The 25,400-nt window shown below is 43.9% G+C and overlaps 1 protein-coding gene across 1 annotated transcript; it reads left to right on the top strand.

Moving 5' to 3' along the window:
• Nucleotides 1-16,587: 16,587 nt before the first annotated feature.
• LOC118926199 (transcription factor SPT20 homolog) lies at nucleotides 16,588-18,915 on the top strand. Its single transcript, XM_057495992.1, has 2 exons — nucleotides 16,588-18,654; nucleotides 18,745-18,915. The coding sequence occupies exons 1-2, from the start codon at nucleotides 16,588-16,590 to the stop codon at nucleotides 18,913-18,915; spliced, it is 2,238 nt and encodes a 745-aa protein (XP_057351975.1).
• The last annotated feature ends 6,485 nt before the right edge of the window (nucleotides 18,916-25,400 follow it).

The following is a 25,400-nucleotide window of genomic DNA, read 5'->3' as shown; positions in this document are numbered from 1 at the left end:
ACACGAAATACTTGCAATTTGTTGAGAGTCCACATATGGCGGCAGCAGCCCTCATTCTGGGAGCAGTCGTCACGACCAACCGAGCGCCGCTGCGGGCGGGACGAGAAGGAGAGGTGCGCCACCCCTGATGAGCTCTCCACCCTGTGCAGCTGCTGTGCGCATGTGCACTCACCATGTGCGGCAAGCTTCTGGCCTACGTGTCCACGCACTGCAGCATCGCGAGACCCGCAGCCCGCGCTTTTCGGGCCCGCGCTTTTCGAGCCCGCGCTTTTCGAGCCCGCGTTTCTCTCATGGCGGCTGTGCCGGGCTGAACCATTTCTTCCCTGGTAACCTTAAAGGCATGCACGGCAAAACCCTACACACCAACCAAAATATACATTATCTTTCGATACTGTTTTAATTCATGACAGTTTTCACAGGAATGTGTTTGGCAAAGTCACGGAAGGTGGTCATTTCTACCTTGGCGAGTACTTCACCAATCTGCTGGTGCATTCTGTAGGCTCTATCTGCAAAATCTATGCAGAACCCAGCTATTCCTTGCCATGGCCACAGCCACTCGTCTGGTCAGAGGTAGCGTCAACATACCTGCTGTGCTGCAGTGGCCTAGTTAGTCTCCCTCCGTCTGCCCTTGCCCTCTGTGTTTGATGCTCCACACAACATCTAGAGAAAGCCTGTTAGGACATGTCTGGTCATGCCACCCCTCTGCTCAAAACCCTCCAATGGGCTCCCATTTCACCCTCATTCCAGTGGCCTACAAGAGCCACACGATCTAGTCCTGGTTCCTCTCCATCACTCTCCATCCTCATCTTCCATTGCTCATCTCCGCCCTCGTTTCATGTGGGTCAGAGTTCTCCTTACTGCTTTCAAACACAGCCCCCACCTTCAGCCTTTGCAGTTGCTATTCCTTCTGCCTGTAACGTTCTTTGTGTAATATCGACATGGCTTGCTCCCTCACCTCCTTCAAGTCTTTGCTTGAATATCACCTTCTCAGTGATGCCTCACTGACCACCTCTACCCAGCACTCTGTCCCCTTTCATTGCTTGATTCTCTCTTTTTGGCTCTTAGCACATTCTTATGTACTTCATTTATTGTCTGCCCCCTTTAAATGTGAACTTCATGAGCTTAGGTCCTCATGCAAAGGGATCCCCCCTGCCACCATTTTGTGCCTAAAACTGCCTAGCACATAGTAAGTGCTCAATAAATATTTGTCAAATAAATGGATAGATAAAAATAAAAGTGACCTATGAAGAGAAAATACATTCACTTGAAGGGTTATTTGGTGGTGGACAGGGGGTGGGAGGGCATGCAGGGAGAGGAATGGGGTAAGAGGAATATAGACTTCAACCATTTTTACCTAAGACTAGCCCTGCTTCTTGACACCAATGCATTTCTTAGGCCTATCAGCTATGGGTATAGTTCTTAAGAGGTCTCCTCTCAGTTATCACAGGGAGGTCCCTCAGTAGTGAATTATTCATGCTCCTTGACTCTCATACCCCCCAGTTCCTACCATTTGGCCATTTTGCTGCTCATCACCCCCTCAGAGCATTGCCATAGAAATTAAGAGGAAATGGAAGCCATTCAACTTTCAACTTGTCAACAGTGAATAATTTGTTGGATTAATCAGTAAGATTTCTAGATGAAGGCTTTGAAATATTTCTGAATTTAAAATGCCCTGCTGGATGTTGGGGGACTGGTCACCTAAGAAGGGGTGGTGAGGCACAGATCCCCATTGCTGCGTCTTCTGCCCACCCAAAGTTCAAATCGCTGGTGAATATTCTTTGGAAATCCACAGACCAAACACCAAGGGCCCATAAAAACTGTCCTGGAATTCATTTTAGAAAGAACCACATACTCAGAGTGATCTCTTCAATGAGCTGCCCCAATCACTGCACACAGTCTCCCATTTCAAAAATGTTCACTGGTCCATCTTATTCTGCCTAGTGTTGGCAAGTAAGGGATGTTTTTAATTTCTTTCATTAATCTGAGTTTTTCTCCTGAATTATAACAGATGATTTAATACAGGGAAGACATAAGATCATCAGAGTAGGCACTCCATAAGTAGGAGCTATGTGCCACATAAGATAGGTGTTATGCTCCCCAAGGAAACAGACATGGGGAGACTAGCCAAAATCATACCTGGTGACCACTGGAGTCAGCCTTTGGAGCACACGTTTGTACCCATAGCTATTCATTAAAGTCACCTGGGGAGATTTTAAAACTAGCAACACATGGAACTGACCCCAGAGATTCTGTTTAATTGGTCTAGATGGTGCCAGGACAACCTTCACTTTCCAAAGCTTCCCAGAGGATGTGCAACCAGGATTGAGAACCAATACTTTAAAGCTTGTCTCTTCTACTCACTCTGTTTGCCTCTTCTAGACAGCACCTGGTCTAATGGCCCCATTTCACAGATGAGAACATCAGGAGCCAGGGAAGAATGATTTTCTTAAAAGATCAGAACTAGAACTAACCATTTTAAAAACCACAATTTGTAACCCTTCTTTCCCTCTGCATCAGCTAAATGCAAACTTGGCTGAGCATAAGAATCACCTGATTGCTTGTTAAAAATAAAAATTCCCAGGTTCCTCCCATGGTTGTTTCTATTAAGTAGGTCTGTTAGGGTCCAGCAGTCTGTAATTTAAGAAATATCCCTGTGATTAATATGACCTGGCCAATTTTCCAGGTCTGAACTAATGTGGTTGTTGATATATTCTAAGTTAAAGAAAATGTGAGTTCTTTCATGGCAGTACAAAGGAGAATTTATACTTCTTTTTAATAATTTTCCCCTGAGGGAAGACATTCAGAAAAAATAACAGCCCTGCATTATCAAACTGTAGGCCTGAATTACAATTCTGTAACTCTTATTTTCTTTGGTCGTTGTTGTTCTAAAATGAACTGGGTAGTTCTTTACTCAGAAGAACATGAGTATGCATTCGTTTCATTTTGTACTATGAGTTGTGAGTTGAACGCGCATAGTCACAGTTTCATGAATGGAAAATAGACTGGCTACTACCAATTATAGTAGTGAAATACAATATACTGGCTAAAGACCAATTATAATGACACATGTGGCCTAGTTTGGCAGCTCCTGTGCAGGAAGGGTGAAGCAGCTGCACTCTCAGTGGCCCCACCAGAGACGTCCCTTGGCAATTGTTTGTCCTAGGACACTGACTGAACATTTGCTTCCAAAAGAATGCCCTTAAAACTCCATTCCTCAAGGTAGCTTTACCAAGTGACACAGAGGAAAGAGCCCTAGAATCTCACACCAGCCTAGGTTCTGAAATCATGCTCTCCCGCCCACTTGCTATATGGCTGTGATCAAATCATTTGACTTCTCCAAGTCTCACTTCCACATCTGTAAAGTGAGGATAATGATATCCATTCTACTGATCTCCTGAGGGATATTTTTGAGGATTATATTAGCTAATATGTTAACATTTTCCTGGTACCAAATAATCACAAACCTCTATGGCATATGACAATAAACATTTAGTTTATTGTCCTCAAAAAACTCAAAATAGAAATACCATTTGACCCAGGAATTCCACTCCTAGGAATTTACCCTAAGAATGCAGCAGCCCAGTTTGAAAAAGACAGATGCACCCCTAGGTTTATTGCAGCACTATTTACAATAGCCAAGGAATGGAAGCAACCTAAGTGTCCATCGGTAGATGAATGGATAAAGAAGATGTGGTACATATACACAATGGAATATTATTCAGCCATAAGAAGAAAACAAATCCTACCATTTGCAACAACATGGATGGAGCTAGAAGGTATTATGCTCAGTGAAATAAGCCAGGCAGAAAAAGACAAGTATCAAATGATTTCACTCATCTGTGGAGTACAAGAACAAAGCAAAAACTGAAAGAACAAAACAGCTGCAGACTCACAGAACCCAAGAATGGACTAACAGTTACCAAAGGGAAAGGGACTGGAGAGGATGGGTGGGAAGGGAGGGATAAGGGGGAAAAAGGGGCATCACAATTAGCACACATAATGTGTGTATGGGGACACAGGGAAGGCAGTACAACACAGAGAATACAAGTAGTGACTCTATAGCATCTTACTGTGCTGATGGACAGTGACTGTAATGGGGTATGTGGTGGGGATTTGATAATGGGGGGATTCTAGTAACCATAATTGTGTTCATGTAATTGTACATTAATGATACCAAAAAAAAAGTCACCTTTGAAGAGAGGAGGAAAAAGCTAGCACTTGTGTTACTCTTCTTAGACTTTAAGTGTCACACCGGATGTGAGAGGCTTTTATGAGAGATGACACCTTCATACCACGGCCTTGTAAGGAGCAGATTGTTATCAAAATGGCAATGGCACAAGGCATTGACTCTCTGAGACAAATGAACAGATAATGAACAATATTTCCAGAAAAATGTAGGCCAGGAATCTTATCCAGCTTTTATATCTGACAAAACTAAAATTATAGTTGGGGTTATCATCTTTTCTTAGTAATGCATTTTGACTGTAATTTGGTATTAGACAGTGTTATATACTTAGTAACATTAGTCAGCCTTATTGAAATGGATCTGACAACACAACATTTTTTCTTTTAAAAAAAATTATGCTTTTACTCTTTTCAAAATGTAGGATGACTAAACAGGAGGTACTTTATAGGAACTTCTTTGGGTAAGGTAAAATAGTGATTTTTAAATATACATATAATTTTACTATATAAATATAAAATTACATAATCATATGTAAAATTGTATATACCAATGCCTACTATTTTCCCTTGTATCTTTGTATTTAACATGTATTTTTATATATCTTATATATTTATATATATCTTTGTATTTAACATGTATTTTTATATATCTTATATATTTATATATACTTAAATATTCACATATAACATTTACATATAAAATTGTTATATATGTATGTATATATAATATACACACACACACAAACATATAAAAATATAATTTTATTCATCTGAGCACTAAGCAGACTTTTCATTTTCTGAGCTACATTTGGTAATTCTTATAAAGCCATGTAACCTATGGACTCATTTAGGTGTTAAGAGTGTTGTGGATGATGAAAAAGGGTTTTGGTTTTAGCCCTTGCCCTTTGTAAGTGGTAGCATGAGTCCACTTTCCACCCTCAGCAGATATGGCGCAGAAGATGTAATTTAGTCTTTGAATGATGCTGCTGACCTTGCTTTGATCTTGCTCCAGATCCTGAACCTGAATGTCGTTTCCATTATGAGTCTCCTACATATGAATACATTTAGGGCATGTTCATTTTCTTGTGATTTTCCTCTTTCCAGGGTTTTGAGGATCCACTAATTGAGGTTCTAAAGGACGGTGAGCCTACCTGAATAAGTGCTTCACGTTGGGAAGAATCAGAAATAGGAAAAAAAAAAAAAGTAGAAGCTGTGACTCCTAAAAGTCCTTGATAGAACACCTGCCATTTTTCATACAAATGTTAGGAAGCCCAAAGGCTTCTAGACAGCACACTTTAATTTCAGGGGAAAGGTAAAGCTTGTCTTCCAGGAGAAAACAAAACTCAAAGACGTATTTTGCTAATGAGACGGTTTCTGGGTGTGCTTGTCCTAGGCCACTGTGATTGGATGGAGAAGGAAAAGGCCACCAGCTTCCCGTTTCTCCTCACAGGTCCGTGGGGGAATGTTCCCTTTCTACAGGCCTTCTGGCCCCGTTATTTCTCAGCACAAACATAGCCAACTCCTCTCTGTCCTCAATTCACAGCTTACACTCAGCAGCTCCATCTCCCTGCCCTGGGGGCAACCAGACACAAGGATAACCAGCCCCATGATGTAAACCGAGATTGTGTAAACTAAGTTTTCAGTGTAAACTGAAATTACCTGCTCTTTAGTTCCATTTAGCTTTATATAATGACAATGGCTAACATTTCTTGAGTGCTCACTGCGTACAAAATGCTTGCATGTCTTAATCTCTCAAAGTCTACTACAGTCTTAATTTTATAGATGAGGAAATAGAGACTCAGAAAGGTTTTAAAACATGTCAACATGTCACAAGGCAGCACTATTGTTCGAGAGGTGGTTGAGTTCTACAAACAGACTTGGTGACCTGCAGGCAGAGAATACAGGTCTCCTTATTTCTCACATAACTGGAGCAAACCCAGGCATCTGAAACAAGCCAGTCTCATTTCAGAGCCTGTGTTCCTGCCACTATTGTTCTTGCTAGGTTTGTTTTGCATTTCCCAAAGACCCTCAGCCTCTTACTTATTTGTTTATGCAATATGAGATCTTAGAAAGAAGGTCTTTTATAAAATTAAAGAAGGATGACATTAGATATTCTGGGAAAGGCTGCACGCATCTGTTATGTGCATCTTTTTTACCCCCTTAATTTCAGTCAGTTATTAGACAAGGCAGCACTCTTGTTAGAAAGGTGGTAGAGCTCTACAAACAGACTTGGTGACCTGCAGGCAGCAGAATATAGGTCTCCTTATTTCTCAGCACCATCCGTCACATAAAACATGTATGCATTCATTTTCCAGTGCTCTTACAAATCACCACAAATGTAGTGCCTTAAAACAATACAAATTTGTAATCTTACAGTTCTGGAAGTCAGAAATCTGAAATGGATCTCACTACACAAAAATTAAGGTGTCGACAAGACTGCATTCCCTTTTGGAGACACTAGGGAGAATCTCTTTCCTTGCCTTTTCTAGCATCTAGGGGTCATCTGCATTCCTTGGCTCCTGGCCCTTTCCATCTTCAAGCCCAGCAGCATAGCATCTTCTGATGATCTCTCTCTCTCTTTCTCTCTCTTTCTCTCTCTCTCTCTCTCTCTCTCTCTCTCTCTCTCTCTCTCTCTCTCTCTCTCTCTCTCTCTCTCTGACTCTTCTGCCTTCCTCCTTCCCTTATAAGTACCCTTGTGATTATACTGGGCCCACCCTGAAAATCAAGGATAATCTCTTGTCATGCTCCATAGTTTAATCACACATGTGAAGTCCTCTTTGCACTAAAAGGTGACATATTCATGGGTTCCAAAGATTAGGATATAGGCATCTTTGGGGGCCATTATTCTACCTACTACAAGTACCTAGTTATATGCAAGGCATTGTGCTATGCCCTGGGTAAGCAGTAGTGAGCAAAAATAGCAGTCCCTGCTGTTATGGCAGTTTACAGTCTAAAGAGTGTCACCATTCTCCAACTTCCTATAATCTTGACAAAAAAAAAAAAGGTTGTGAATTATATGTGATACCATATAAGTCACCAGAAGCCACTCTATCTATTCAAGCTAGCAACTCTGAGTCAAATTCAACACTTTCCTTGTTTTCAACTCCTATAACCAACTGGTTATCAAGACCTGATCAATTTACCTGAGAAATGACTCAAATGTTTCCTTTACATGTTCACTAACACTGACCTCCTCAGTTACCACTGGGGTGTTGCAATCACTTCCTAACATGTTTCTTGCCACCAACATCACTCCATTCTAGTCAATTGTGTTCACCATGGCTCCAGTTAACATGCTAAGTTACTCTTTCTCTCCAAACTGCAGTCCCCCATAAGTAAAAGGGTTCTGAGGCAATCAGAATGGTGGTGGGGAAAGTAAAATATGGCTAACCTTTAATGAGTTTTCACTATGTGCAGACATTGTGCTATGGACATGGCTAACATGGGCTATGTCACTTACACTTCCAAAACAATGAATTAAGTAGAAATCATCCTCATCATCACCCCAATTTACAAATGAAGAAACAGGGGCACAAAAGAGTCAAGTAACTTCCTGAAGGGCAGAGAGATAGTGGAACTAGGGTTTAGGCTTGGTGAGCTGTATTAAATGAGAAGATGATTCTAAAATGTATATGGAAACACAAAAGGACTATGATAGCCAAAATTATACCGTAAAAGAAGAATAAAGTTAGAGCCTTATTACTACCTGATTTCAAAACTTATTATAAAGCTATAGTAATTAAAACAGAGTGGTATTGGCATAAAAATAGACAAATAGATCAGAGGATCAGAATTAAGAGCCCAGAAACAGAGCTTCATATATATGGTCAAGTGATTTTTTATGAAGAAGCAAAGGCAATTCAATGGAGAAAGAAGTCTTTTCAACAGATGTTGCTGAAACACTTCGACAGCCATATGCAAAAAATGAACATTTACTTATACCTCAAACCTTATACAAAAAGAAACTCAAAATGGACAATAAACCTAAGTATAGAATTTAAAACTATAAGACAACAAGAAAAAAACATAGGAGAATATCTTTGTTACCTAGGGTTAGGCAAAGATTTCTTAGATATGACACCAAAAGCAAAAACCAGAAAAGAAAAAGGTGAAGAATTGGACTTCATCAAAACTAAGAAGTTCTGCTTTAAACAAAAAATTAAATTCTGCTCTTCAAAATGCCCTGTTATGAGAATGAAAAGATAAGCTATAGACCGGGAGAAAATATTTGTATAACATATCTCTTAAGTAACTTGTATTCAGATCATATTAGAATTCTCAAACCTCAATGATAAGAAAACAGCCCAATTAAAAAATTGTCAAAATACTGGAAAAGACACATCAAAAAACATATGTTGATGGAAAATAAGGTCACAAAAGATACTCAAAATTATACAATCACTAGTCATTGGGGAAATGTAAATTAAAATGACAATGAGATATACTATACACCTATTAGAATGGGTTACTACAAAACAAAACTGGTAATACCAAGCTAAAGGAAGTGTAACAACTGGGACTCTAAATGTTGCTGTTGAAAATACAAAATGGTACAGCTACTTTAGAAAAGAATATGGCAGTTTCTTATAAACATACATTTACCACATGATCCAAAATTTTCACACCTGGATATTTTCCCAAGTGAAAAGAAAACTTATGTTGACAGAAAATGGTTGCAAATGTTTACATTGACTTTGCTCCTAACCACTTAAAACTGTAAACAACTTGAGCGTTTTCAACTGTTAAATGGGTAAACATACTCTATGATATCCTTACAATCGAGTACTGTACAGCAATGAAAAAGAACTCATAATACATAAAACAACATGGATGAATCTTAAATTAGGTAAAGAAAGGCGGTCCCATGGGAATGAGGAAGGAGATATCTAAGCTGACCTGTGCATACAGTAAAACAACAAATTTGACTGGATCTATACTGTTGGAACTCAACCAAGAATTTGGAGAAGTGCAAATTGTAGTGCTCCAAAGTCTTACAACTACAGACTATTTACCGTTAAAAGAACATATGGCATGTGAACAGTCCCCAGGAATGGGTTGTTTTAATTTGTCTGATTTCTCTCAGACTGTTCAAGTTCAGTTGGACAATATCCACCATGTCATAGATAAGTTTTCACAAATGCCTAAGGTGCCTAACTGGTTTTCTTGGTTTCACTGGAGATGGCCGGTTATTACAGGTATGCTTTGGTTATGTAACTATACTCCTATTATGTTAATGTGTGTGTGCAATTTAAGTAGTAGCTTAAAACCTATACATGCTGAAGTTACTCTACAAGAAGATATGTCAAAGAAATAATCAATCTTCCCATGTTTTCTTCCGCCTGCTACTTCTATAGCTTTTCTTCTTCCTTCCTAATTACAACCCTTAAATAGAATTCGTGCCTCATATCAAATTTACCGAGTATCATAATTCTTCCAAGTGGTAAAGACACCTCAAGACAAATGCTGGGCATAGAAGCCACAGGGCATAAATATGCAAAGAAGTAAAAAGCTAACCTTTTCAAACAATATTGCTTCTCTCTCACTTACCAACTTTACATTTCCCTGTATGGCCCCGGAAGATGACTGGTTAGCCAGAGACGGGTAAGATTCCTCAAGGGAGGAACAACCTAAGACAGGCACAGTCACAGGGGGGCCATCAGGTGAGAAATTGGGGATCAACAGAGGTGAGGCTTAGAACCTCACCCCCCCTGTTCTGAGAGAAATCTTCTGCATACGTGGATCTTTTATTGCCCTGGTCTAGCTTGGATTAACACATAGTCTACAGGCACACACCTGATCATCTACATTTGCTCTCTTACAACACTAAACTATGTTTTCTACCTTTATCTTGTATCTACCTACCACTTCAGCATTTTATTAAAAATAATAATAATAAAGAGAGAAATGTGGTATCCACATATAAATCAAGTATAAAAACCAAAAGAGTATTCATATTTGAACTGACTGTTTATAGTTCATAATGCATGAGCAAAACCGAAAGTTTCTGTGATGACTGCCCTTGTACTGTGCACCATGTAACTTATTCATTATGTAAGAATTTGTTCTCCATGTAAGAACTTGTTTGTTATGCCTCAGAAGATTGGAGACTGACGAAAATTAGGCTTGGGGTGGATTAATGATTGTGCATTGAGCATTGACTCCCCTATACAGAATTTTATTGTCGTTAACAACCATTTGATCAATAAATATGAGAGATGCCCTCACACACACACAAAAAAAGGACAGACTTCCAATGGTAAAATAAATAAGTAACCGGGATGTAATGTATAGCATAAGGAATATAGTCAAGATATTGTAACAGCTTGGTAGGGTGATAGCTGGAACCTAGAATTATGTATATAAATGTTTTACCACTGTGTTGTACACTTGAAACTAATGTAATGTAATACTGTGCGTCAACTACCCTTCAATAAAAAATAATTATTTAAAAAAAAAAAAAGGCGGTCCCAAAAGCTATATGATTTATAGTTCATTTATATGACATTCTGAAAAAGGTATTTAAAGGCATGGAAAACAGATCAATAGTTGCAAGGGGCTCTAGGTGAGATAAAGAAATGACTCCAAATGTACAGGAGGGAGTTTTTTTGCACAATGGAACAGTTTTATATCTTGATTGTAGTGGTGGTGGCACAATTGACACTTTTCAAAACTTACAGGACCATACACTGAAAAAGGTGAATTTTACTCTGCCTAAAATTTGCTTTAAAAAACTATTTTTAATCTTATAATTAATTGAATTCTCTTCTTCAGCTAGCATAGCCTAATGCGGCCATGAGTTCTCTCAGCATGTATGTCTGTGTGGGGCTGCAGTAGGGGAGGGCAACAGTTGAGTCCTTATAATCAGCCAGCATGCTCATTAATGTGCTTGGAAGGCTCCAAAGATGGTATGCATTCAGAGTAATTTTTTTAAAAGCCCTCATCTTGTCGAAAGACCAGGCAGTTAGGGATCTCAGTTGAAGGGGAAGGCTGAGCCCAGAAAGCATCGCCAGGCTGACTATAGCGCACACCCAGCTGGGGTCCCAGCCCCAACCAGTGCGTCTGTGGCCAGATAGCCTGGGTCCTCCAGTAAGTGGGGAGTAAGGAGTGGGCCACAACCTCCATCTCTGGCGACGTTGGCTTTAATAGCTGACCAAAAAATCACATGAAATTGTCCATTTCACTTGGGTGGAATCCAGTCTTACTTCTCCATGTGCCCAGATGTATTACATAGCACATTCCTCTACAACAGTGAGAAGGAAGAGCCGGCACCTCCCGCCTGCCTTCAGTCAGAGGTGTAGCAGGTGCAGCCCCTGCCACACGCACCTCCCCGAGCCACTCACCATTCGAAACACAGGACAGTCTCCCTGCAAGCACTTGCGACTCTGTAAGAGCGCATTCTCCAGCCACATCAGCACGGGTGGCTGGCTCTCCTAACTGGCAACCCTAGTGATGGGGAATAACGCCCCCAGGACTATCCTCAGCCAATGAGAGAGGAGAGATGGGTAGAAACCCCAGCTCCCTGGCCTCAAGGGTACAACGGCCTGAGGCTTGCTCTGCTCTGTCTCTCAGGGTCCGTGGCAGGGGCCTATTGTCCACAGCAGTCTCTGCTCAGGAACATGCCTTTGATTGCCTTCTTTCTCACCCCTGACTCAGCTCCCCTTTTCTTAGGGGTGCTTCTCATGGACCACCCATATAACTACCTGCACTCAAGCCATCTTCTCAGGCTATGCTTCTGGGGAAAGCCAACCAAAGACCCAGCCAGCGCAACAACTGAAGATGCAGTCCGTCCTCTGGCAGACTGGGCTGACGCCTCTCCATGCAGTGGGAGGTACCCTGGGGCATCAGCGCCGAGGCTGCATTTGTTTCATGTTCATGGTTTACAGAGCAGGGAAGTTGTGTGGTTCTCAACCAGGGGACGATTTTGCCCCTTGGGGGATATCTGGCCACACCCTGAGCCATTTTTGGTCATAACAACAGGGGATGAGTGCTATGGGCATCTAGGGCCAGGGATGCTGCTGAACATCCTGCAGGGCACAGGGCAGGCCCTCACCATCCCCTCACCCGGACACCCACCACAAGTGTCAGGAGTGCCAAGGATCAGAAACCCTGGCCTGGTATAGCACCAGAGTCGGAACACCTGGCTCTGCGTACCTTTCTCAGCTCTAAGAAGAAAGGAGTTGGAGATAAAATACTTACTTGACAAGGTTTTTGTGCATCTTGAGTTGAGATAACTAGAGGGTGGAGTCAATCATTCCTTCACTCCATGGTGCCGACCTCGTGTAAAGTAATGACCAAGTTGGTGAACAACGAAAGATGGAAAAGACGTCGTCTGTGCCCTCAGAGACTCCAGAGGCAGGGTGCGGAGAAAAGGCGCACTCCCCCTGCTGCCCACCGCTGTGGGAAGCCTGGCTCTACCAAAGCACCTGGCCCGTGTGCTCTGGGGGGCAGCAGAGAGAAGGAGGCACGCTTCCTGCAAGTCAGGAAGGGACAGCTGAGGTGAGCAGGGGAGACGGGCAGGTGACTAAGCAGAGAGGGGCCGCTCAGCAGCAGAAAGAGCCTTTTGCGAGCGCCCAGAACCTTGAAAGGGTTGGCCTGTCTGGGGCCTGGTGACTATGCTCTGAGCATAGTCACCAGGGAGAGAGAAGGGACAGATGAGGCTGGGAAGGAAGCAGGCACCAGGGCTGGGACAAGGTGAGGCAGCGAGGCAGCCAGGGCATTGCCCCTGGTGGTGCCTGCACAGTCCTGAGAGTGGGTACCTCCTGCCCTCTGGTGCCCTGGGCCCCTCACTTGCACACCCTGGCCCCGGCCCTCCTCCTCTACCATGCTGAGAAGCCTGGAAGTCTAGTCTGCAGGCCAGGAGCAGCCAGCAGGACTCCTGGGCTCCTTTCTGTTCTAGGAAGATAACCTGACCCAATCCCTGGCCGAGCACTTCACATCCAATGAAAGCTTTCAGTCCGATCAGCGAGCAAGTGGAGCCTCCCCTTCCAAACAAGCTTCTCCACCTAAGTGCGATCCTGCTAAAGACTGACGCTTGCTTCAGACCCAACACACAGCAAATTCCTGAGGGCAGAGAGCAAATGGGACCGAGGTTGGAGAGAAGCCTGCAAGGATCTGGGAGGCAGCCAAGTTCATCTAGTCAAGTTGGAAGAATAAGCTAGTCCTTCGATTGAGGGTGAGAGCTCATGTTTGCCTCCCTAATTTGGGCTTTATTCCAGTTAGCTATCTGAATTATTGGATAGCAAAATACGACTTAGCCATCCAGTCTTAAACTCAGCATAAACTTGGGCATGTGAAGGAGAAGGGAGAGAGATGAGGAAGGACGCTTCAAAGAGCTATGCATCTGAATTCATTTCAAGCCCCATGAGGCACCCCACAAGTACCCATTTGCCCAAAGACAACTGATAGCCAATAGAAAATTATTCTTGTCTATTCCTGAATGAGAATCATCTTTAAGGAACTCATAGTCAAGGACTTTTTAATCCTAATATCTATTGCATATGTAATTACCATAATTGCTATTGGTTAAAAACACTGCACTTACTTTATAGTAGTGTGTAATTCAAGACTTGCACCAATTTGTCTTGGATCCTTCTCATTTCTGACACTTTAATATGAAGATTGTATTATCATGATGTCTGCACATAAACACCAACAGATTGTTTTCAAAACCTGTCCCCCCAAAACCTGCTGGTAGCATGCAAGGCCACAAAGTTAATGGGAAACAATGTCCCCTAAGTGATCTGAGACTCACTCATCTCACTCCCAAGGCACCTTTAGGACTATAGCTGTGGTCTACAGTTGTAGTAATCCTTTAATATCGGCTGCCATCACCTGGAATCACAGTTCTCAATACTCTCAGATGGAAATCCCCTTTTAAAACAAATACTGTCATTCACAGACGGTATCATTCACCTACCACATGCTTAAAAATATATATGCGTGAGGGGTCAACATCCAAAATACATAAAGAACTCACACGCCTCAACACCCAAAAGGCAAATAACCCCATTAAAAAATGGGCAGAGGACATGTACAGACACTTCTCCAAAGAAGAAATTCAGATGGCCAACAGGCTCATGAAAAGATGCTCCACATCATTAATTATCAGGGAAATGCAAAATAAAACCACAGTGCTATATCACCTCACACCAGTTGGGATGGCCAATATCCAAAAGACAAGGAACAACAAATGCTGGCACGGATGTGGAGAAAGGGGAACCCTCCTACTCTGCTGGTGGGAATGTAAGCTAGTTCAACCATTGTGGGAAGCAGTATGGAGGTTCCTCAAAAAAACTAAAAATAGAAATACCATTTGACCCAGGAATTCCACTCCTAGGAATTTACCCTAAGAATGCAGCAGCCCAGTTTGAAAAAGATATATGCACCCCTATGCTTATTGCCACAGATTTACAATAACCAAGATATGGAAGCAACCTAAGTGTCCATCAGTAGATGAATGGATAAAGAAGAGGTAGTACATATACACAATGGAATACTATTCAGCCATAAGAAAGAAACAAATGCCACCATTAGCAACAACACGGATGGAGATAGAGGGTATTATGCTCAGTGAAATAAGTCAGGCAGAGAAAGAGAAATACCAAATGATTTCCCTAATTTGTGGAGTATAACAATGATGCAAAACTGAAGGAACAAAATAGCAGCAGACTCACAGACTCCAAAAAGGGACTAGTGGTTACCAAATGGGAGGGGTGGGGCATGGTGGGGGGAGGAGAGAGAGAGAGAAGGGGATTGTGGGGTATCATGATTAGCGCACATGGTGTGGCTGGCGGAGGGGGTAGGGTCACAGGGATGACAGTGTAGCACAGAGAAGACAAGTAGGGACTCTGTGGCATCTTACTACACTGATGGACAGTGACTGTAATGGGGTATGGGGGGGACTGGATAATATGGGTGACTGTAGTAAACACACTGTTTTTCAAGTAAAACCTTCATAACAGTCTATGTCAACGGAACCTTAATAAAAATAAATAAATACACACACACACACACACACACACACACACACACACATATATATATATATATATATATATATATATATATACACACACATAATGCCCTTACTGTAATACTAGGGAAATAAAAGGTAAGTACTTCTGTATAAGAATGACATGTTACTTGGATGGAGCTACAGGGGATTATGCTCAGTGAAATAAGCCAGGGGGAGAGTGACAAGTACCAAAGGATTTCACTCATATGTGGAGTATAAGAACAAAGAAAAACCAAAGGAACAAAACAGCAGCAGAATCACAGAACCCACGAATGGACTAACAGTTACCAAAGGGAAAGGGACTGAGGAGGATGGGTGGGAAGGGAGCGAAAAGGGCGGGAAAAAGAAAGGGGGCATTACGATTAGCATGTGTAGTGTGGGGCGCACTGGGAGGGCGGTACAACACAGAGAAGATAAGTAGGGATTCTGCAGCATCTTACTACGCTGATGGACAGTGACTGTAATGGGGTTTGTGGGGGGACTTGGTGAAGGGGGGAGCCTAGTAAACATAATGTTCCTAATGTAATTGTAGATTAATGATACCAAAAAAAAAAAGAATGCCATGTTATACGCACATCTCTATGAAAACCCTGAGGCAGGTGATCACGGGAAGATTCGAGGAAGATTTCTGATGCTTTCACCAAATACAGCGAGCCTCCATGTAGGCAAGAGCTCCCAAGGGGGACTCTCTGGGGTGTCTTAAATTGGTAACGGATAGGAGGAGCAGCCCTGCCGCTGATGACCAAGATCCCTGAAACCGTGAACAGTTGTCGGTAAAGTGCTTGCCAAGGAAGAAATGACCATTTTCCGTGACTTTGCCAAATGCATTCCTGTGAAAACTGTCATGAATTAAAACAGTATCAAAAAATCATGTATGTTTTGGTTGGTGTGTAGGGTTTTGGCGTGCATGCCTTTAAGGTTACCAGGGAAGAAACGGTTCAGCCTGGCCCAGCCCCCACGAGAGAAATGCGGGCACGAAAAGTGCAGGCTCTGGGTCTCGCGATGCTGCAGTGCGTGGACACGTAGGCCAGAAGCTTGCCGCGCATGGCGAGAGCACATGCGCACAGCAGCTGCAGAGGGTGGAGAGCTCATCAGGGGTGGCGCACCTCTCCTTCTCGTCCCGCCCGCAGCGGCGCTCGGTTGGTCGTGACGACTGCTCCCAGAATGAGGGCTGCTGCCGCCATATGTGGACTCTCAACAAATTGCAAGTATTTCGTGTAGTGCTGCTTTAGGGTGGTTTTCGTGTGGTCCATTTTGAGGTAAGCCTGATCGCTTCTCTCAGGATTGTGGTGGGAATGGGCTCCATAGGTCAATATTAAGACAAGATTTCAGCGCGTTCCTCGGCACACTTACGTTTTCTCCTTTCAGGGCTGCTCTTCTTTACCACAATGGAACGAGCTTTAGAACAAGCTTTGGAGGGTGTGGAGTGTGCCACTGGCAGTGCCCCACAGACACCTCCTCAAACGGAACAGTCTTCTCCTGAGGAAAAATCTCTTCATGAGAAACTTTACGACATTTACGTTGAGCGAGGTGGACAAGAGCCTGGGGTTACAGAGGAATTAAGAGACATTGTGAATTTGTTGGAGAAGCTGGTTAGGAAAGAGTTGCTGGCGTGTTTACTAGTCAGCATATACCCAGGAAAGGGGGGATATTCTGTGATACTCAAGGGGGAAAAGGGCTCGTCATATTTGGAGACCATTAACCTGCCTTATGATGTAGGGGAATTACTCGATTATTTACGTGGAGAAGAATTGCCTCCCATTTTGGAAGATATTCTGGAATATTCTCACGTTAACATTTTTTACTGGGGCTGTGTGGTAACAGAAATACAGGACTACAGATTTCCCAGTTTCCTGAAGCTTACTCGTTACCAAAGCAGGTATGTTCTCTTACACTCAATGATGAAGACTTCAGCCTGTGACCAACAGTCCAAAACCAGTGAGAACCAGAAATGGACCCAGCAAGACAAACTTGTACGTGAGAGCCAACTGCTTTTAACTATCGCTGAACCACCGTGCCTAGGCCCTCCTATATCAGGAGCAGAGGTGAAAAGGGGCATCAAGAGGTGTTGTAGCCCCTTTCTGAATGGGCAGGAGGAGCTGTCTCTTTTTCCATCATTTCCTGAGCTAAGCCCATTACCTTTGTGCCACAAAACCAATGAAAGTGAAGCAGGTGAGCACAATGACCTGATTTCTAATACAGGAAATTGTGTAGATATGTGGCAGCAGAAACCCTGTGACTTGAATGTAACTTCTGAAGCGGATGTTGAGAAATATGCTGAAGAATTGGAGAAGTTTTTAGAAAATGATGACCCACACCTAGCAACCTGGCCAATCTTTGACAAGGACTTTTATTCTGCATTTGACTGGGAATCTGGCGATCTCCCCGAGACAACAGAGCTGGACTCGGTTAAGCCACTTGATGATCCAGTTAGCCTTGGAAAAGAAAGTTCAGGTAAAGAAGTCAGAGGTGAGACACAGCTGGCTTTCCTCCACAACTTCAAGAATGAGGACTCAGTGTTCAGTGGGTCCAAGGAATTGGTCCAGAAGAACCTTGGCAGGTGTCCATGCCAGATGTGCCACAGCTCCAGTGGCTCAGCCAGCCTCAGCCAACCTTCCCCAGGGAGAGACATAGAACAGCCTGAGACCGTGGTGGCTCAGGCTTCAGTCCTGGGGGAGGAAGTCACACAGCCACCTCCAGGCATCACACTTTCCTCCAGCTCCAGCCAGAGCTCCTCGCATAACAGTCTTCTTCCACAGCAGGCCAGCAGCTCTCTTCAGTCTCCTGCTCCTGCTCCTGCTCGTGCCCAGGAAAGCTCTGTGGAAGTGAATCAAGGTAACTACCTTCTTGCCACCACCCTGCCCAGCGCCAGCTCATCACAGAGTGTCCCCGCCACCCAGGCCATCGCCAACTGTGTCAGTCGGAACATCATCAGAGAAGGTGACCATGTTGGTGGAGACCAGGCTGTGCTGAGTGGTCCCAGATCCACGCAGGGCTCCAGCTGTCCGACCTGGGCTCCTGCAGAAGTCAAGCCCGACATCCCACCCTCAGAAGCTTGTCCACAAAATGCAGCACCCGCTGCACCGCAGCCTCCTTATCAGGTATCTGCTCAGTACCTCTTAAATGATCCAGGTCTCAAGCAGGTAACTCTGTTGAGGCCATGTAGTATGCCTCTGAACACCCAGCAGCAGCCAGGACAGCAGCAGCAGCTCAATCAGCTGATTCCACAGCAGCAGTTGCAGCAACCCAGAGCTCCTGCTGCCCAGCAGCCAGTGCCACCGAGTTCCAACGCTCCCGGTCCCCAGCCGCCAGCCCCACCGAGTGCCAGCGCACAACCCTCAACCACTCAGGCCACGGCCTCCACCACTCTGCTGACTACAGTCATGGATCCCCATGGAAGGGGAGGCTCTCTGCAACCCCAGGGGATGCTGCTGCTCCCGGTTGACCCCCACCAGGTAAGACCTGGGTGGGCATAATGTTGCTATGACTGTTTGTGTGTAAGTATTTTTCTCAGAGTGCCTGTCATATTTTGCCTTTGTAAACAGGGGCCCCAGCAGCAGCACCCCCAACCGCAGGGGCTGTGGAGAATTTTGCCGCAATCTAAGTCTGGGACCACAGTAGGAACCGAGACATCTTGGCCACCGCAGGGCCAGGAGGAAGACAGCCAGCCCAAAGGTAATACGACGGGAGACCCGCCAGCCCCTTCCAAATACTGAGCTTTGCACTGCTTGCCCTCTCTTTAGAAATGGGCATCGACCCAAACGATGTCTGTATTGTACCTTGCTTTTTTGGTTTTGTTAAGGGGTCAGTGTTTTATGTGTTAGGTGTACGAGCATTGTATGGAAGCAGAGCCCCATGATGTCCACTAAGAAACAAGGAAGTGATCTCCATCACCTGGGGTGGTTTTGCTGCAGTCACCACTTAGTGGCTGCCCTAGTTTTTATTAGAATAGTCTGAAGTGTATCGAAATCCCGACTAATTCCAGTTTCCACTCTTGAAGCCTATAGTTTCTCCAAAACGGTTAAGCTACAATTCAAACAAAGCTAAAATTGGTAGTGTTTCAACAAAATGATGTAAATGTTCTCTAGCTGGGTTAAAAAACACAGAATGTGAAATTTACCATCTGAGCTATTTCGAAGTGGACCTTTCAGTATGTTAACTGTATTCTCGTTGTCAGGCAACAGACCCTGAGTTGGGGCGATCTTGCAAAAGTGGAACTCCATCTCCTTGGAGCACAGACTCCCATTTCCCTGTGCCCCTGCCGCTGGCAACCACCTTTGTGTTTCCTGTGTCTGTGGCTTTGCCCGCTTCAGATGCTTGGTATTGTAAGTGTATTCATGCAGCGTTTGTCTCCCTGTGACGGGCTTATCTCACTTAGCACAGTGTCCTGAAGATCCATCTATGTTAAAGCATGAGGTGGGGAGGTTAGAGCTTTTTGAAACGGGTGTCACTGTATGTACTCTACACTGTGGTGACCTATGAGGTGTTAGACATCTTTGAGAAGAATGTGCTTTTGTATTTTTTCCTGTCATTTACAGGGGTGTGCACAGCATACTGAATGTAATTTTTGTGAATTAGTTGTGAAAAAAAATTTTAAATACCTCAAAATGATGGGGTCACAGCTGACCTGCAGATGCTGGGCCCACTGCCTTCCTCAGGCCCGGTGCTGCCTCTGGGCAACCACCTCTGCTCTTGAAAAGGTACTTCAGGGACCTCTTCTTTTCTCCCTTTATAAAATCACTTAACCCTTTATAAAAGCACAAAAAGTGACTCCCTTTTTGAAATCACTTCTCTTCTCCCTTCATGAAATCACTTAGTGTTTAACCATTCACCCAGTGATGTCCATTTCGGTGGTTTCCACCTTTAGGCTACCGTGAATAGTGTTGTTATGACTGTTTGTGTACAAGTATTTTTCTCTGCGTGCCTATTAAATTTTGCTCTTTGAAGGGCAACCCATCTACCTAAACTTTGTTTTTCACCTTTTACCCTAACAACGACAATGTCGAGAAAGGAAATTTCTTCTGGCGTTGCAAAAGACATGAGCCACAGCTCAACAGGGGAGTTTTACTCCATTAGCCCAGCCGCCCTGGTGCGCCACCGATCCTGTTAAGGGAAGATTTCAGCCAACTTCAAGCAGACCTGTCAGCTAGGCCATCTGAGTGACGCTGAGCCCATTGCAGCTTTGTGAAGCCGGCACTTTGAAGATGTGAACCAGCACAGTAACCGGTTGCAAAGAAGAGTTTCCACTCGGCCTTGACAACCAAGCAGACACCTGAACTCAGAATCTCACCAGACTTGATGTACTGTCTCCGTTTTGCCCTTTCTGTGGTCCTTTCAAGGACTGCATGGAGACAGGGGCTCAGCTTGTGCTTGAGTAATGCGGTGCTCCCTTTCCAGGCAAGCAAATCCATTCAGCTCTGTTCAGAGTGTCATGTGGCGGTCTTGTTTATTTCCTCCTAATGATCCCCAGCAAGGCTGGTAATTTGATGCAGGCTCACTTTTGAGGATATTAACTGGTTATGTTTGTGAATAAATTTTTCATTCATGTTTGATTGCTGAGAACCTTGAGGCTCTTCCTTGTACCAGGTCACATCCGTACTTGGTCAGAAATTAGTTTTGTGCAGGGTGTGTCTTTACACTTAAAGGCTGATCATCGATATGACATTGCTGTGCAAAGGCAGGGCCTTGTAATATTCCAGCAGGGAGCAGAGAGAGTGGTGCAGAAGATGAACATTCAAAAAAATCCAGTACAGCAGGACATGTCTGGCAGAACTGGGGCCCCTGTCACAGGGTGGGAATTTGGGAACGGGATTATATTCCTTGAAGACATTTGCAAGTGAAGGGAGAAGTCTAGCTCCAATCAGCACTGCCCAATAGAAGTATAACATGGGTCCCATATGGAATTTTAGATATTTGTAGTCATATTTTAGTAAGTAAGAGAAACAGGAGAAACTACTTACAGTAATTTATTTGCCCCAATATATCCAAAAGATTATCATTTCCACAGGTTATCAGTACCTTAAAATTCTTAATGAGATGTTTTTGTTTAATTTTTTTACTAAATGTCAAAATCCAGACACAGCCTGCCTCAATTTGGATGGTAACTTTTCATCAGAGATACCTGATCTGTATTTAGATTTTTATAAAATCTACAGTTGAAAGAAATGTAGATCCACCTTCTAAACATAGTGGTAAGTTTTCCAATTGAATCATGAATCAGTTTTTGGACTTACATGAGTTAACATTAAATAAGAATTAGTTCCTCAGTCTTACTAGCCACGTTTCAAGTGGTCAGTAGTGGCGATGGTGTTGGACATCGCAGGTCTTGCGGGAAGGAGGGGCAGAGCAGACCACAGAGGCAGAGCCTCAGGTATGAACGGGGGGCCCTTTCGTGACATTAGGCAGGAGCCAGTCAGCAATGCGCGCATTTGGAGTGGGAGTGATGACACGGATTCACGTGCCAGGTCATACCTCCCAGAAATCCCTGAGCCTTCGGGCGCCTGACCAGGAGCTGCGGGTAGGGAGCAAGTGGCCCCAGCTCTGGAGGGAGGCGGGTGGTAGTCATAGAAAAACAAGGCTCAGCCCTTTGCCAGGCTCTGCCCTGCCATATTTCAGACGCCAATGAAGACACTAACCATCCCAGCAGTTAATCAAAACGCACCTGTTCCTCCTGGTCCCCAAGAAGCTGGGAGCCCGAGGGAATGGCGGAGAGGAAGCCCACCTCTTGCTCTTCCAGCCTTCCTTCCTGTCCATTTCCTCGGTCTCTAGCTCTTCAGCACAGAGGAAGCAGAGCAGCCACGACTTGGTGTTTGTGGGCGTGGGTGGTGGCTACCTGGAGGCTCCTATCACTCCGGTTTCCTTGATAGGAATGTGTAGTTGGCTACATCTGCATTTGAAGAGTCAAGCTCCTGTTCGTCCAGCCCCATTACACCTTGCCCCACCCAACCTTCAGCTTGCCTGGGAGTGAGTCCTGCTCACCCTGGCCCTCAGCCTGCCCTTGCCTCCCCACCCCCACCTTCACTCCCACAGCCTCAGGCAGCAAGGGGTGTTGGAGTTAATTGTTAAATTCAGTTCAACAAGTTCCTCATTAGAGACAAATTACCTGAGTTTGAAATCTGCTAATTTTCCAATCAGAGTGAGTGTTTGCACTTGTGACTTGGAAATAATTACCGTATGGTAAAAGCAAACCTATGTGGGGATTAAAGTAAAGGTGAGGGAGGACAGGAGCTTATTTTGGCAGCTTCCCTGGAAACTCGTGTTGGCATATGCAGATTAGGTGAAGTGCCCTGGGATTGTGGCTGGGAAAGCACACCAGTAGCACAGTCTCACCAGGGCTGTTTATTTCATGTGCTAATAGCCCTGAAAGGTGAGCTTGGTCTTGAAGGAAGAGCAGGGTTGCTAGCCTTCGAGGGCCTGAATTGTGTTTGGAAAAGGAAAAAGCAGTCTTTTGGAGTCAGCTATTTCATCTCAAAATATATCTATACTTTTGCTTAAATCTGTCCTCCATCTAAAGCTTCTGCCTAAAATACAAATAAAAACATTTCCTTGGGTGTGCAGGTGGCGAGTCTACATGCTAGGTAGACAGATAGACAAGAGCATCCAGGGAAGGGGAAGATAAAGTTTGAGGGAAAAAGCGCCCAGATAAGGGGGTCCCATGTGAAGACAACAAAGGCTTGCAGGGAGCTAAGTTCCTTGCCTATGGGGATCAGGCCAAACCGTTCCAACGAGGTCCCACCACAGGCGCAATCAAACAAAACTAAGAACCACCCAAATCACACCTCATCATAATCCCATTAAAATAAAATTGGGGTTCTGCTCCCCGCACCCCCATGGGCTTTTCTGTGTGCCTTCTGGGAAAAGACACGCACACCAAGAGGAATGGGTGTATAACTAGAGCCGTTAATCAAGTGACCTCACCCTGTCAAAGCGGCGCCTCCCAGCTGGGTCATGATAAGTAGAGCTGCTCCTGAAAGTGCAGGGCCTTTGTCTACCTTGACTCTGGCCCGCTCCTCCCTTCGAGTGTTTTAAAGTAAAATTTACCCTCCGCTTCGCTATGGTCTCTGCCTTTCAGTTCTTTGTTTTGGCAGAGACAAGAACCGAGGAGAACAAAGTCAGGCCATAACGTAAATATCCTCTGGGTGAATTTACAGTGAATGTATTAGGGAAAGCTCATCTGAAAGGATCTGATGAATTGTGGACTAGTAATTGCTGCAGATCCTACTGTGAGCTGAAGTGTAGAGATCTGGGTCATTCACCTGCAGTAATTTGTCCCAGTCCCAATTGCGAGACTGAGTGGTTCTACAGCTTAGGAAACCCATGATAAAGCATAATAAGGTCTCAGATAATTTACAAAGCAATGCAGAAAACCTCCTGAGACATTGCTTTTGAAATTTCACACCAAGAAGAGCTGATCCTTGAGAAGGCAGTGATGCCAGGGTTCTTGTTTGCAAAATCGAAGAATGAGATTCACGAACACCCAAGGTAGGAGAGTCAGGGAGAGGGTTTTATTTATAAATAAAGTGAAAGGAAAGAGCTCCTGGCTCACTTCAGGAGGGGAGAAGAGAGCCCAGGGTGGTGCATTGTCTAGGGGATTTATAGGCAGTTGAGGATTTTTGGGAACTGAGGCCTTAGGGTGTGGACTTGTACCACCTGCCCTGCCCTCAAGGTGGGCTGGGTTGTTGTGTGTTTGCTAGGGCTGTTTACAGTGAAGTCACGGGTTATGCTGAGATACCCTTGCGGAACTCTCAAACATTCCAGGCCAAGTTGCTCCTGGCCTTTTGACCTTTAACTGATCTCACTGAAGATGTCTAATATTACTAGGCTAGTATCTTTATCCTAAAGAATTAGTGTGACCTTGACTTTGCATAATGCTGAATACAGAGTTTCGATAGGGACTTTACACTGTTACATTGCTTTGACTGTAAATATCTTGCCTTGCTTTTTCCGGAGGCCTTCACCCTACTCTGTCTAAACCCATGGTCCCTGTCTCATTCCCCCCCTGCACAGATAGAGACCCTAGCTGCTGCTAGGGAAAGGGGGTGAAGACCACTCTGGCTGCTTCATGCTGAGAAGGGGTGCAGTAAAGGGTGCAGTTAGGTTTCCATCAGTGGTCACTCGAGAGGGCCTCAGAAGATGGGCCCTTCTATTCCAGGTTCCATTTCTATTACTATTTGCAGTTTTGTGGCTTCTAGGCAAGATAGAACCAATTGTGATATTAGGTTAAGTAGCAACATCTGGAGTTGGATTTTCCATTCTGGAAGGACAAACTTGATGAGATTAAGCATGCATTGTTGAATATGAGAACTAGAAAAAGTAAAACTTTAATTGAAATGATGGGAAAAAACTAACACATCTGGAGAATTATCACCATATATTTTGGGGAAACTAGAATTCTGAATTTAGTTTATGCCCCAATGACTAGTATTAGGATTTGGTATAGATAATGGCTGCATTATTGAAACAATACTTTTCTCTAGGAAATAATTAACACTTAGCTTGATTATTTGCATAAGTGCATCAAGAAGAGCAATTGATTACAAAGGCTTTTTAAAATGTGCTTTGCTGGTACTTTTTATAAGGAATTTCAGATTGAACTTTTACAGGTCTCTTGAGGCCAGAAAGCGAAGCCAGACTTGCCATCAGGTTTTGCCTGCAGCACCTGTAGATTTGAGTTAATTCTTCTCTTCTCGAGGTCCCCAAGACATCCTAAGGTTCCTGCCCCTGCCAGGAAGTGACCTTCCTTACTCACCTGGTAAGGCTGCTGGGAACCCTGTGAGCAAGGTACCAGGCCAGTTCTTCCAAGGGGCTTTGTTGGCTTTATAAAGTCAACCTTAGTTCCTTAAAGTTTTCTGTTCATATCTGAGTTTACACAAGTGTCTTTCAGGTATAACATTCCAGTCAAAGCCTTGGTAATATAACCTGTGTTTTTAATTGGTCCTCTTACAAGGAAAGCAGATTCTTACTGAACTTATGCAAATAAATATACTGCCATGAAATATAAAAATAGTCACTGAGAGTTTTTAAATTCTGGAGGGATCAGGTAGAAGGATAAAGTTTCAATTCTGCTTATAAAGATAGTCATTTACTAAACGGTTGTCAGCTTATCAGCAACATTTGAAACAAAAAGCCACAAAATCATCTTCCTTAGTTTACTTAATCCTATGTAACCAATACCTGTTCTGCTGAAATCTAGTTCTTTACT

The sequence above is a fragment of the Manis pentadactyla genome, chromosome X (assembly GCF_030020395.1).
Source record: "Manis pentadactyla isolate mManPen7 chromosome X, mManPen7.hap1, whole genome shotgun sequence".
NCBI lineage: Eukaryota > Metazoa > Chordata > Mammalia > Pholidota > Manidae > Manis > Manis pentadactyla.
This window is presented reverse-complemented; position numbering and strand designations above follow the sequence as displayed.

Coding starts and splice junctions, on each gene's coding strand:
- LOC118926199 (XM_057495992.1), top strand. CDS start 16,588: ATGGAACGAGCTTTAGAACAAGCTTTGGAGGGTGTGGAGTGTGCCACT. Junction 18,655..18,744: donor TCCCGGTTGACCCCCACCAG/GTAAGACCTGGG, acceptor CTTTGTAAACAG/GGGCCCCAGCAGCAGCACCC.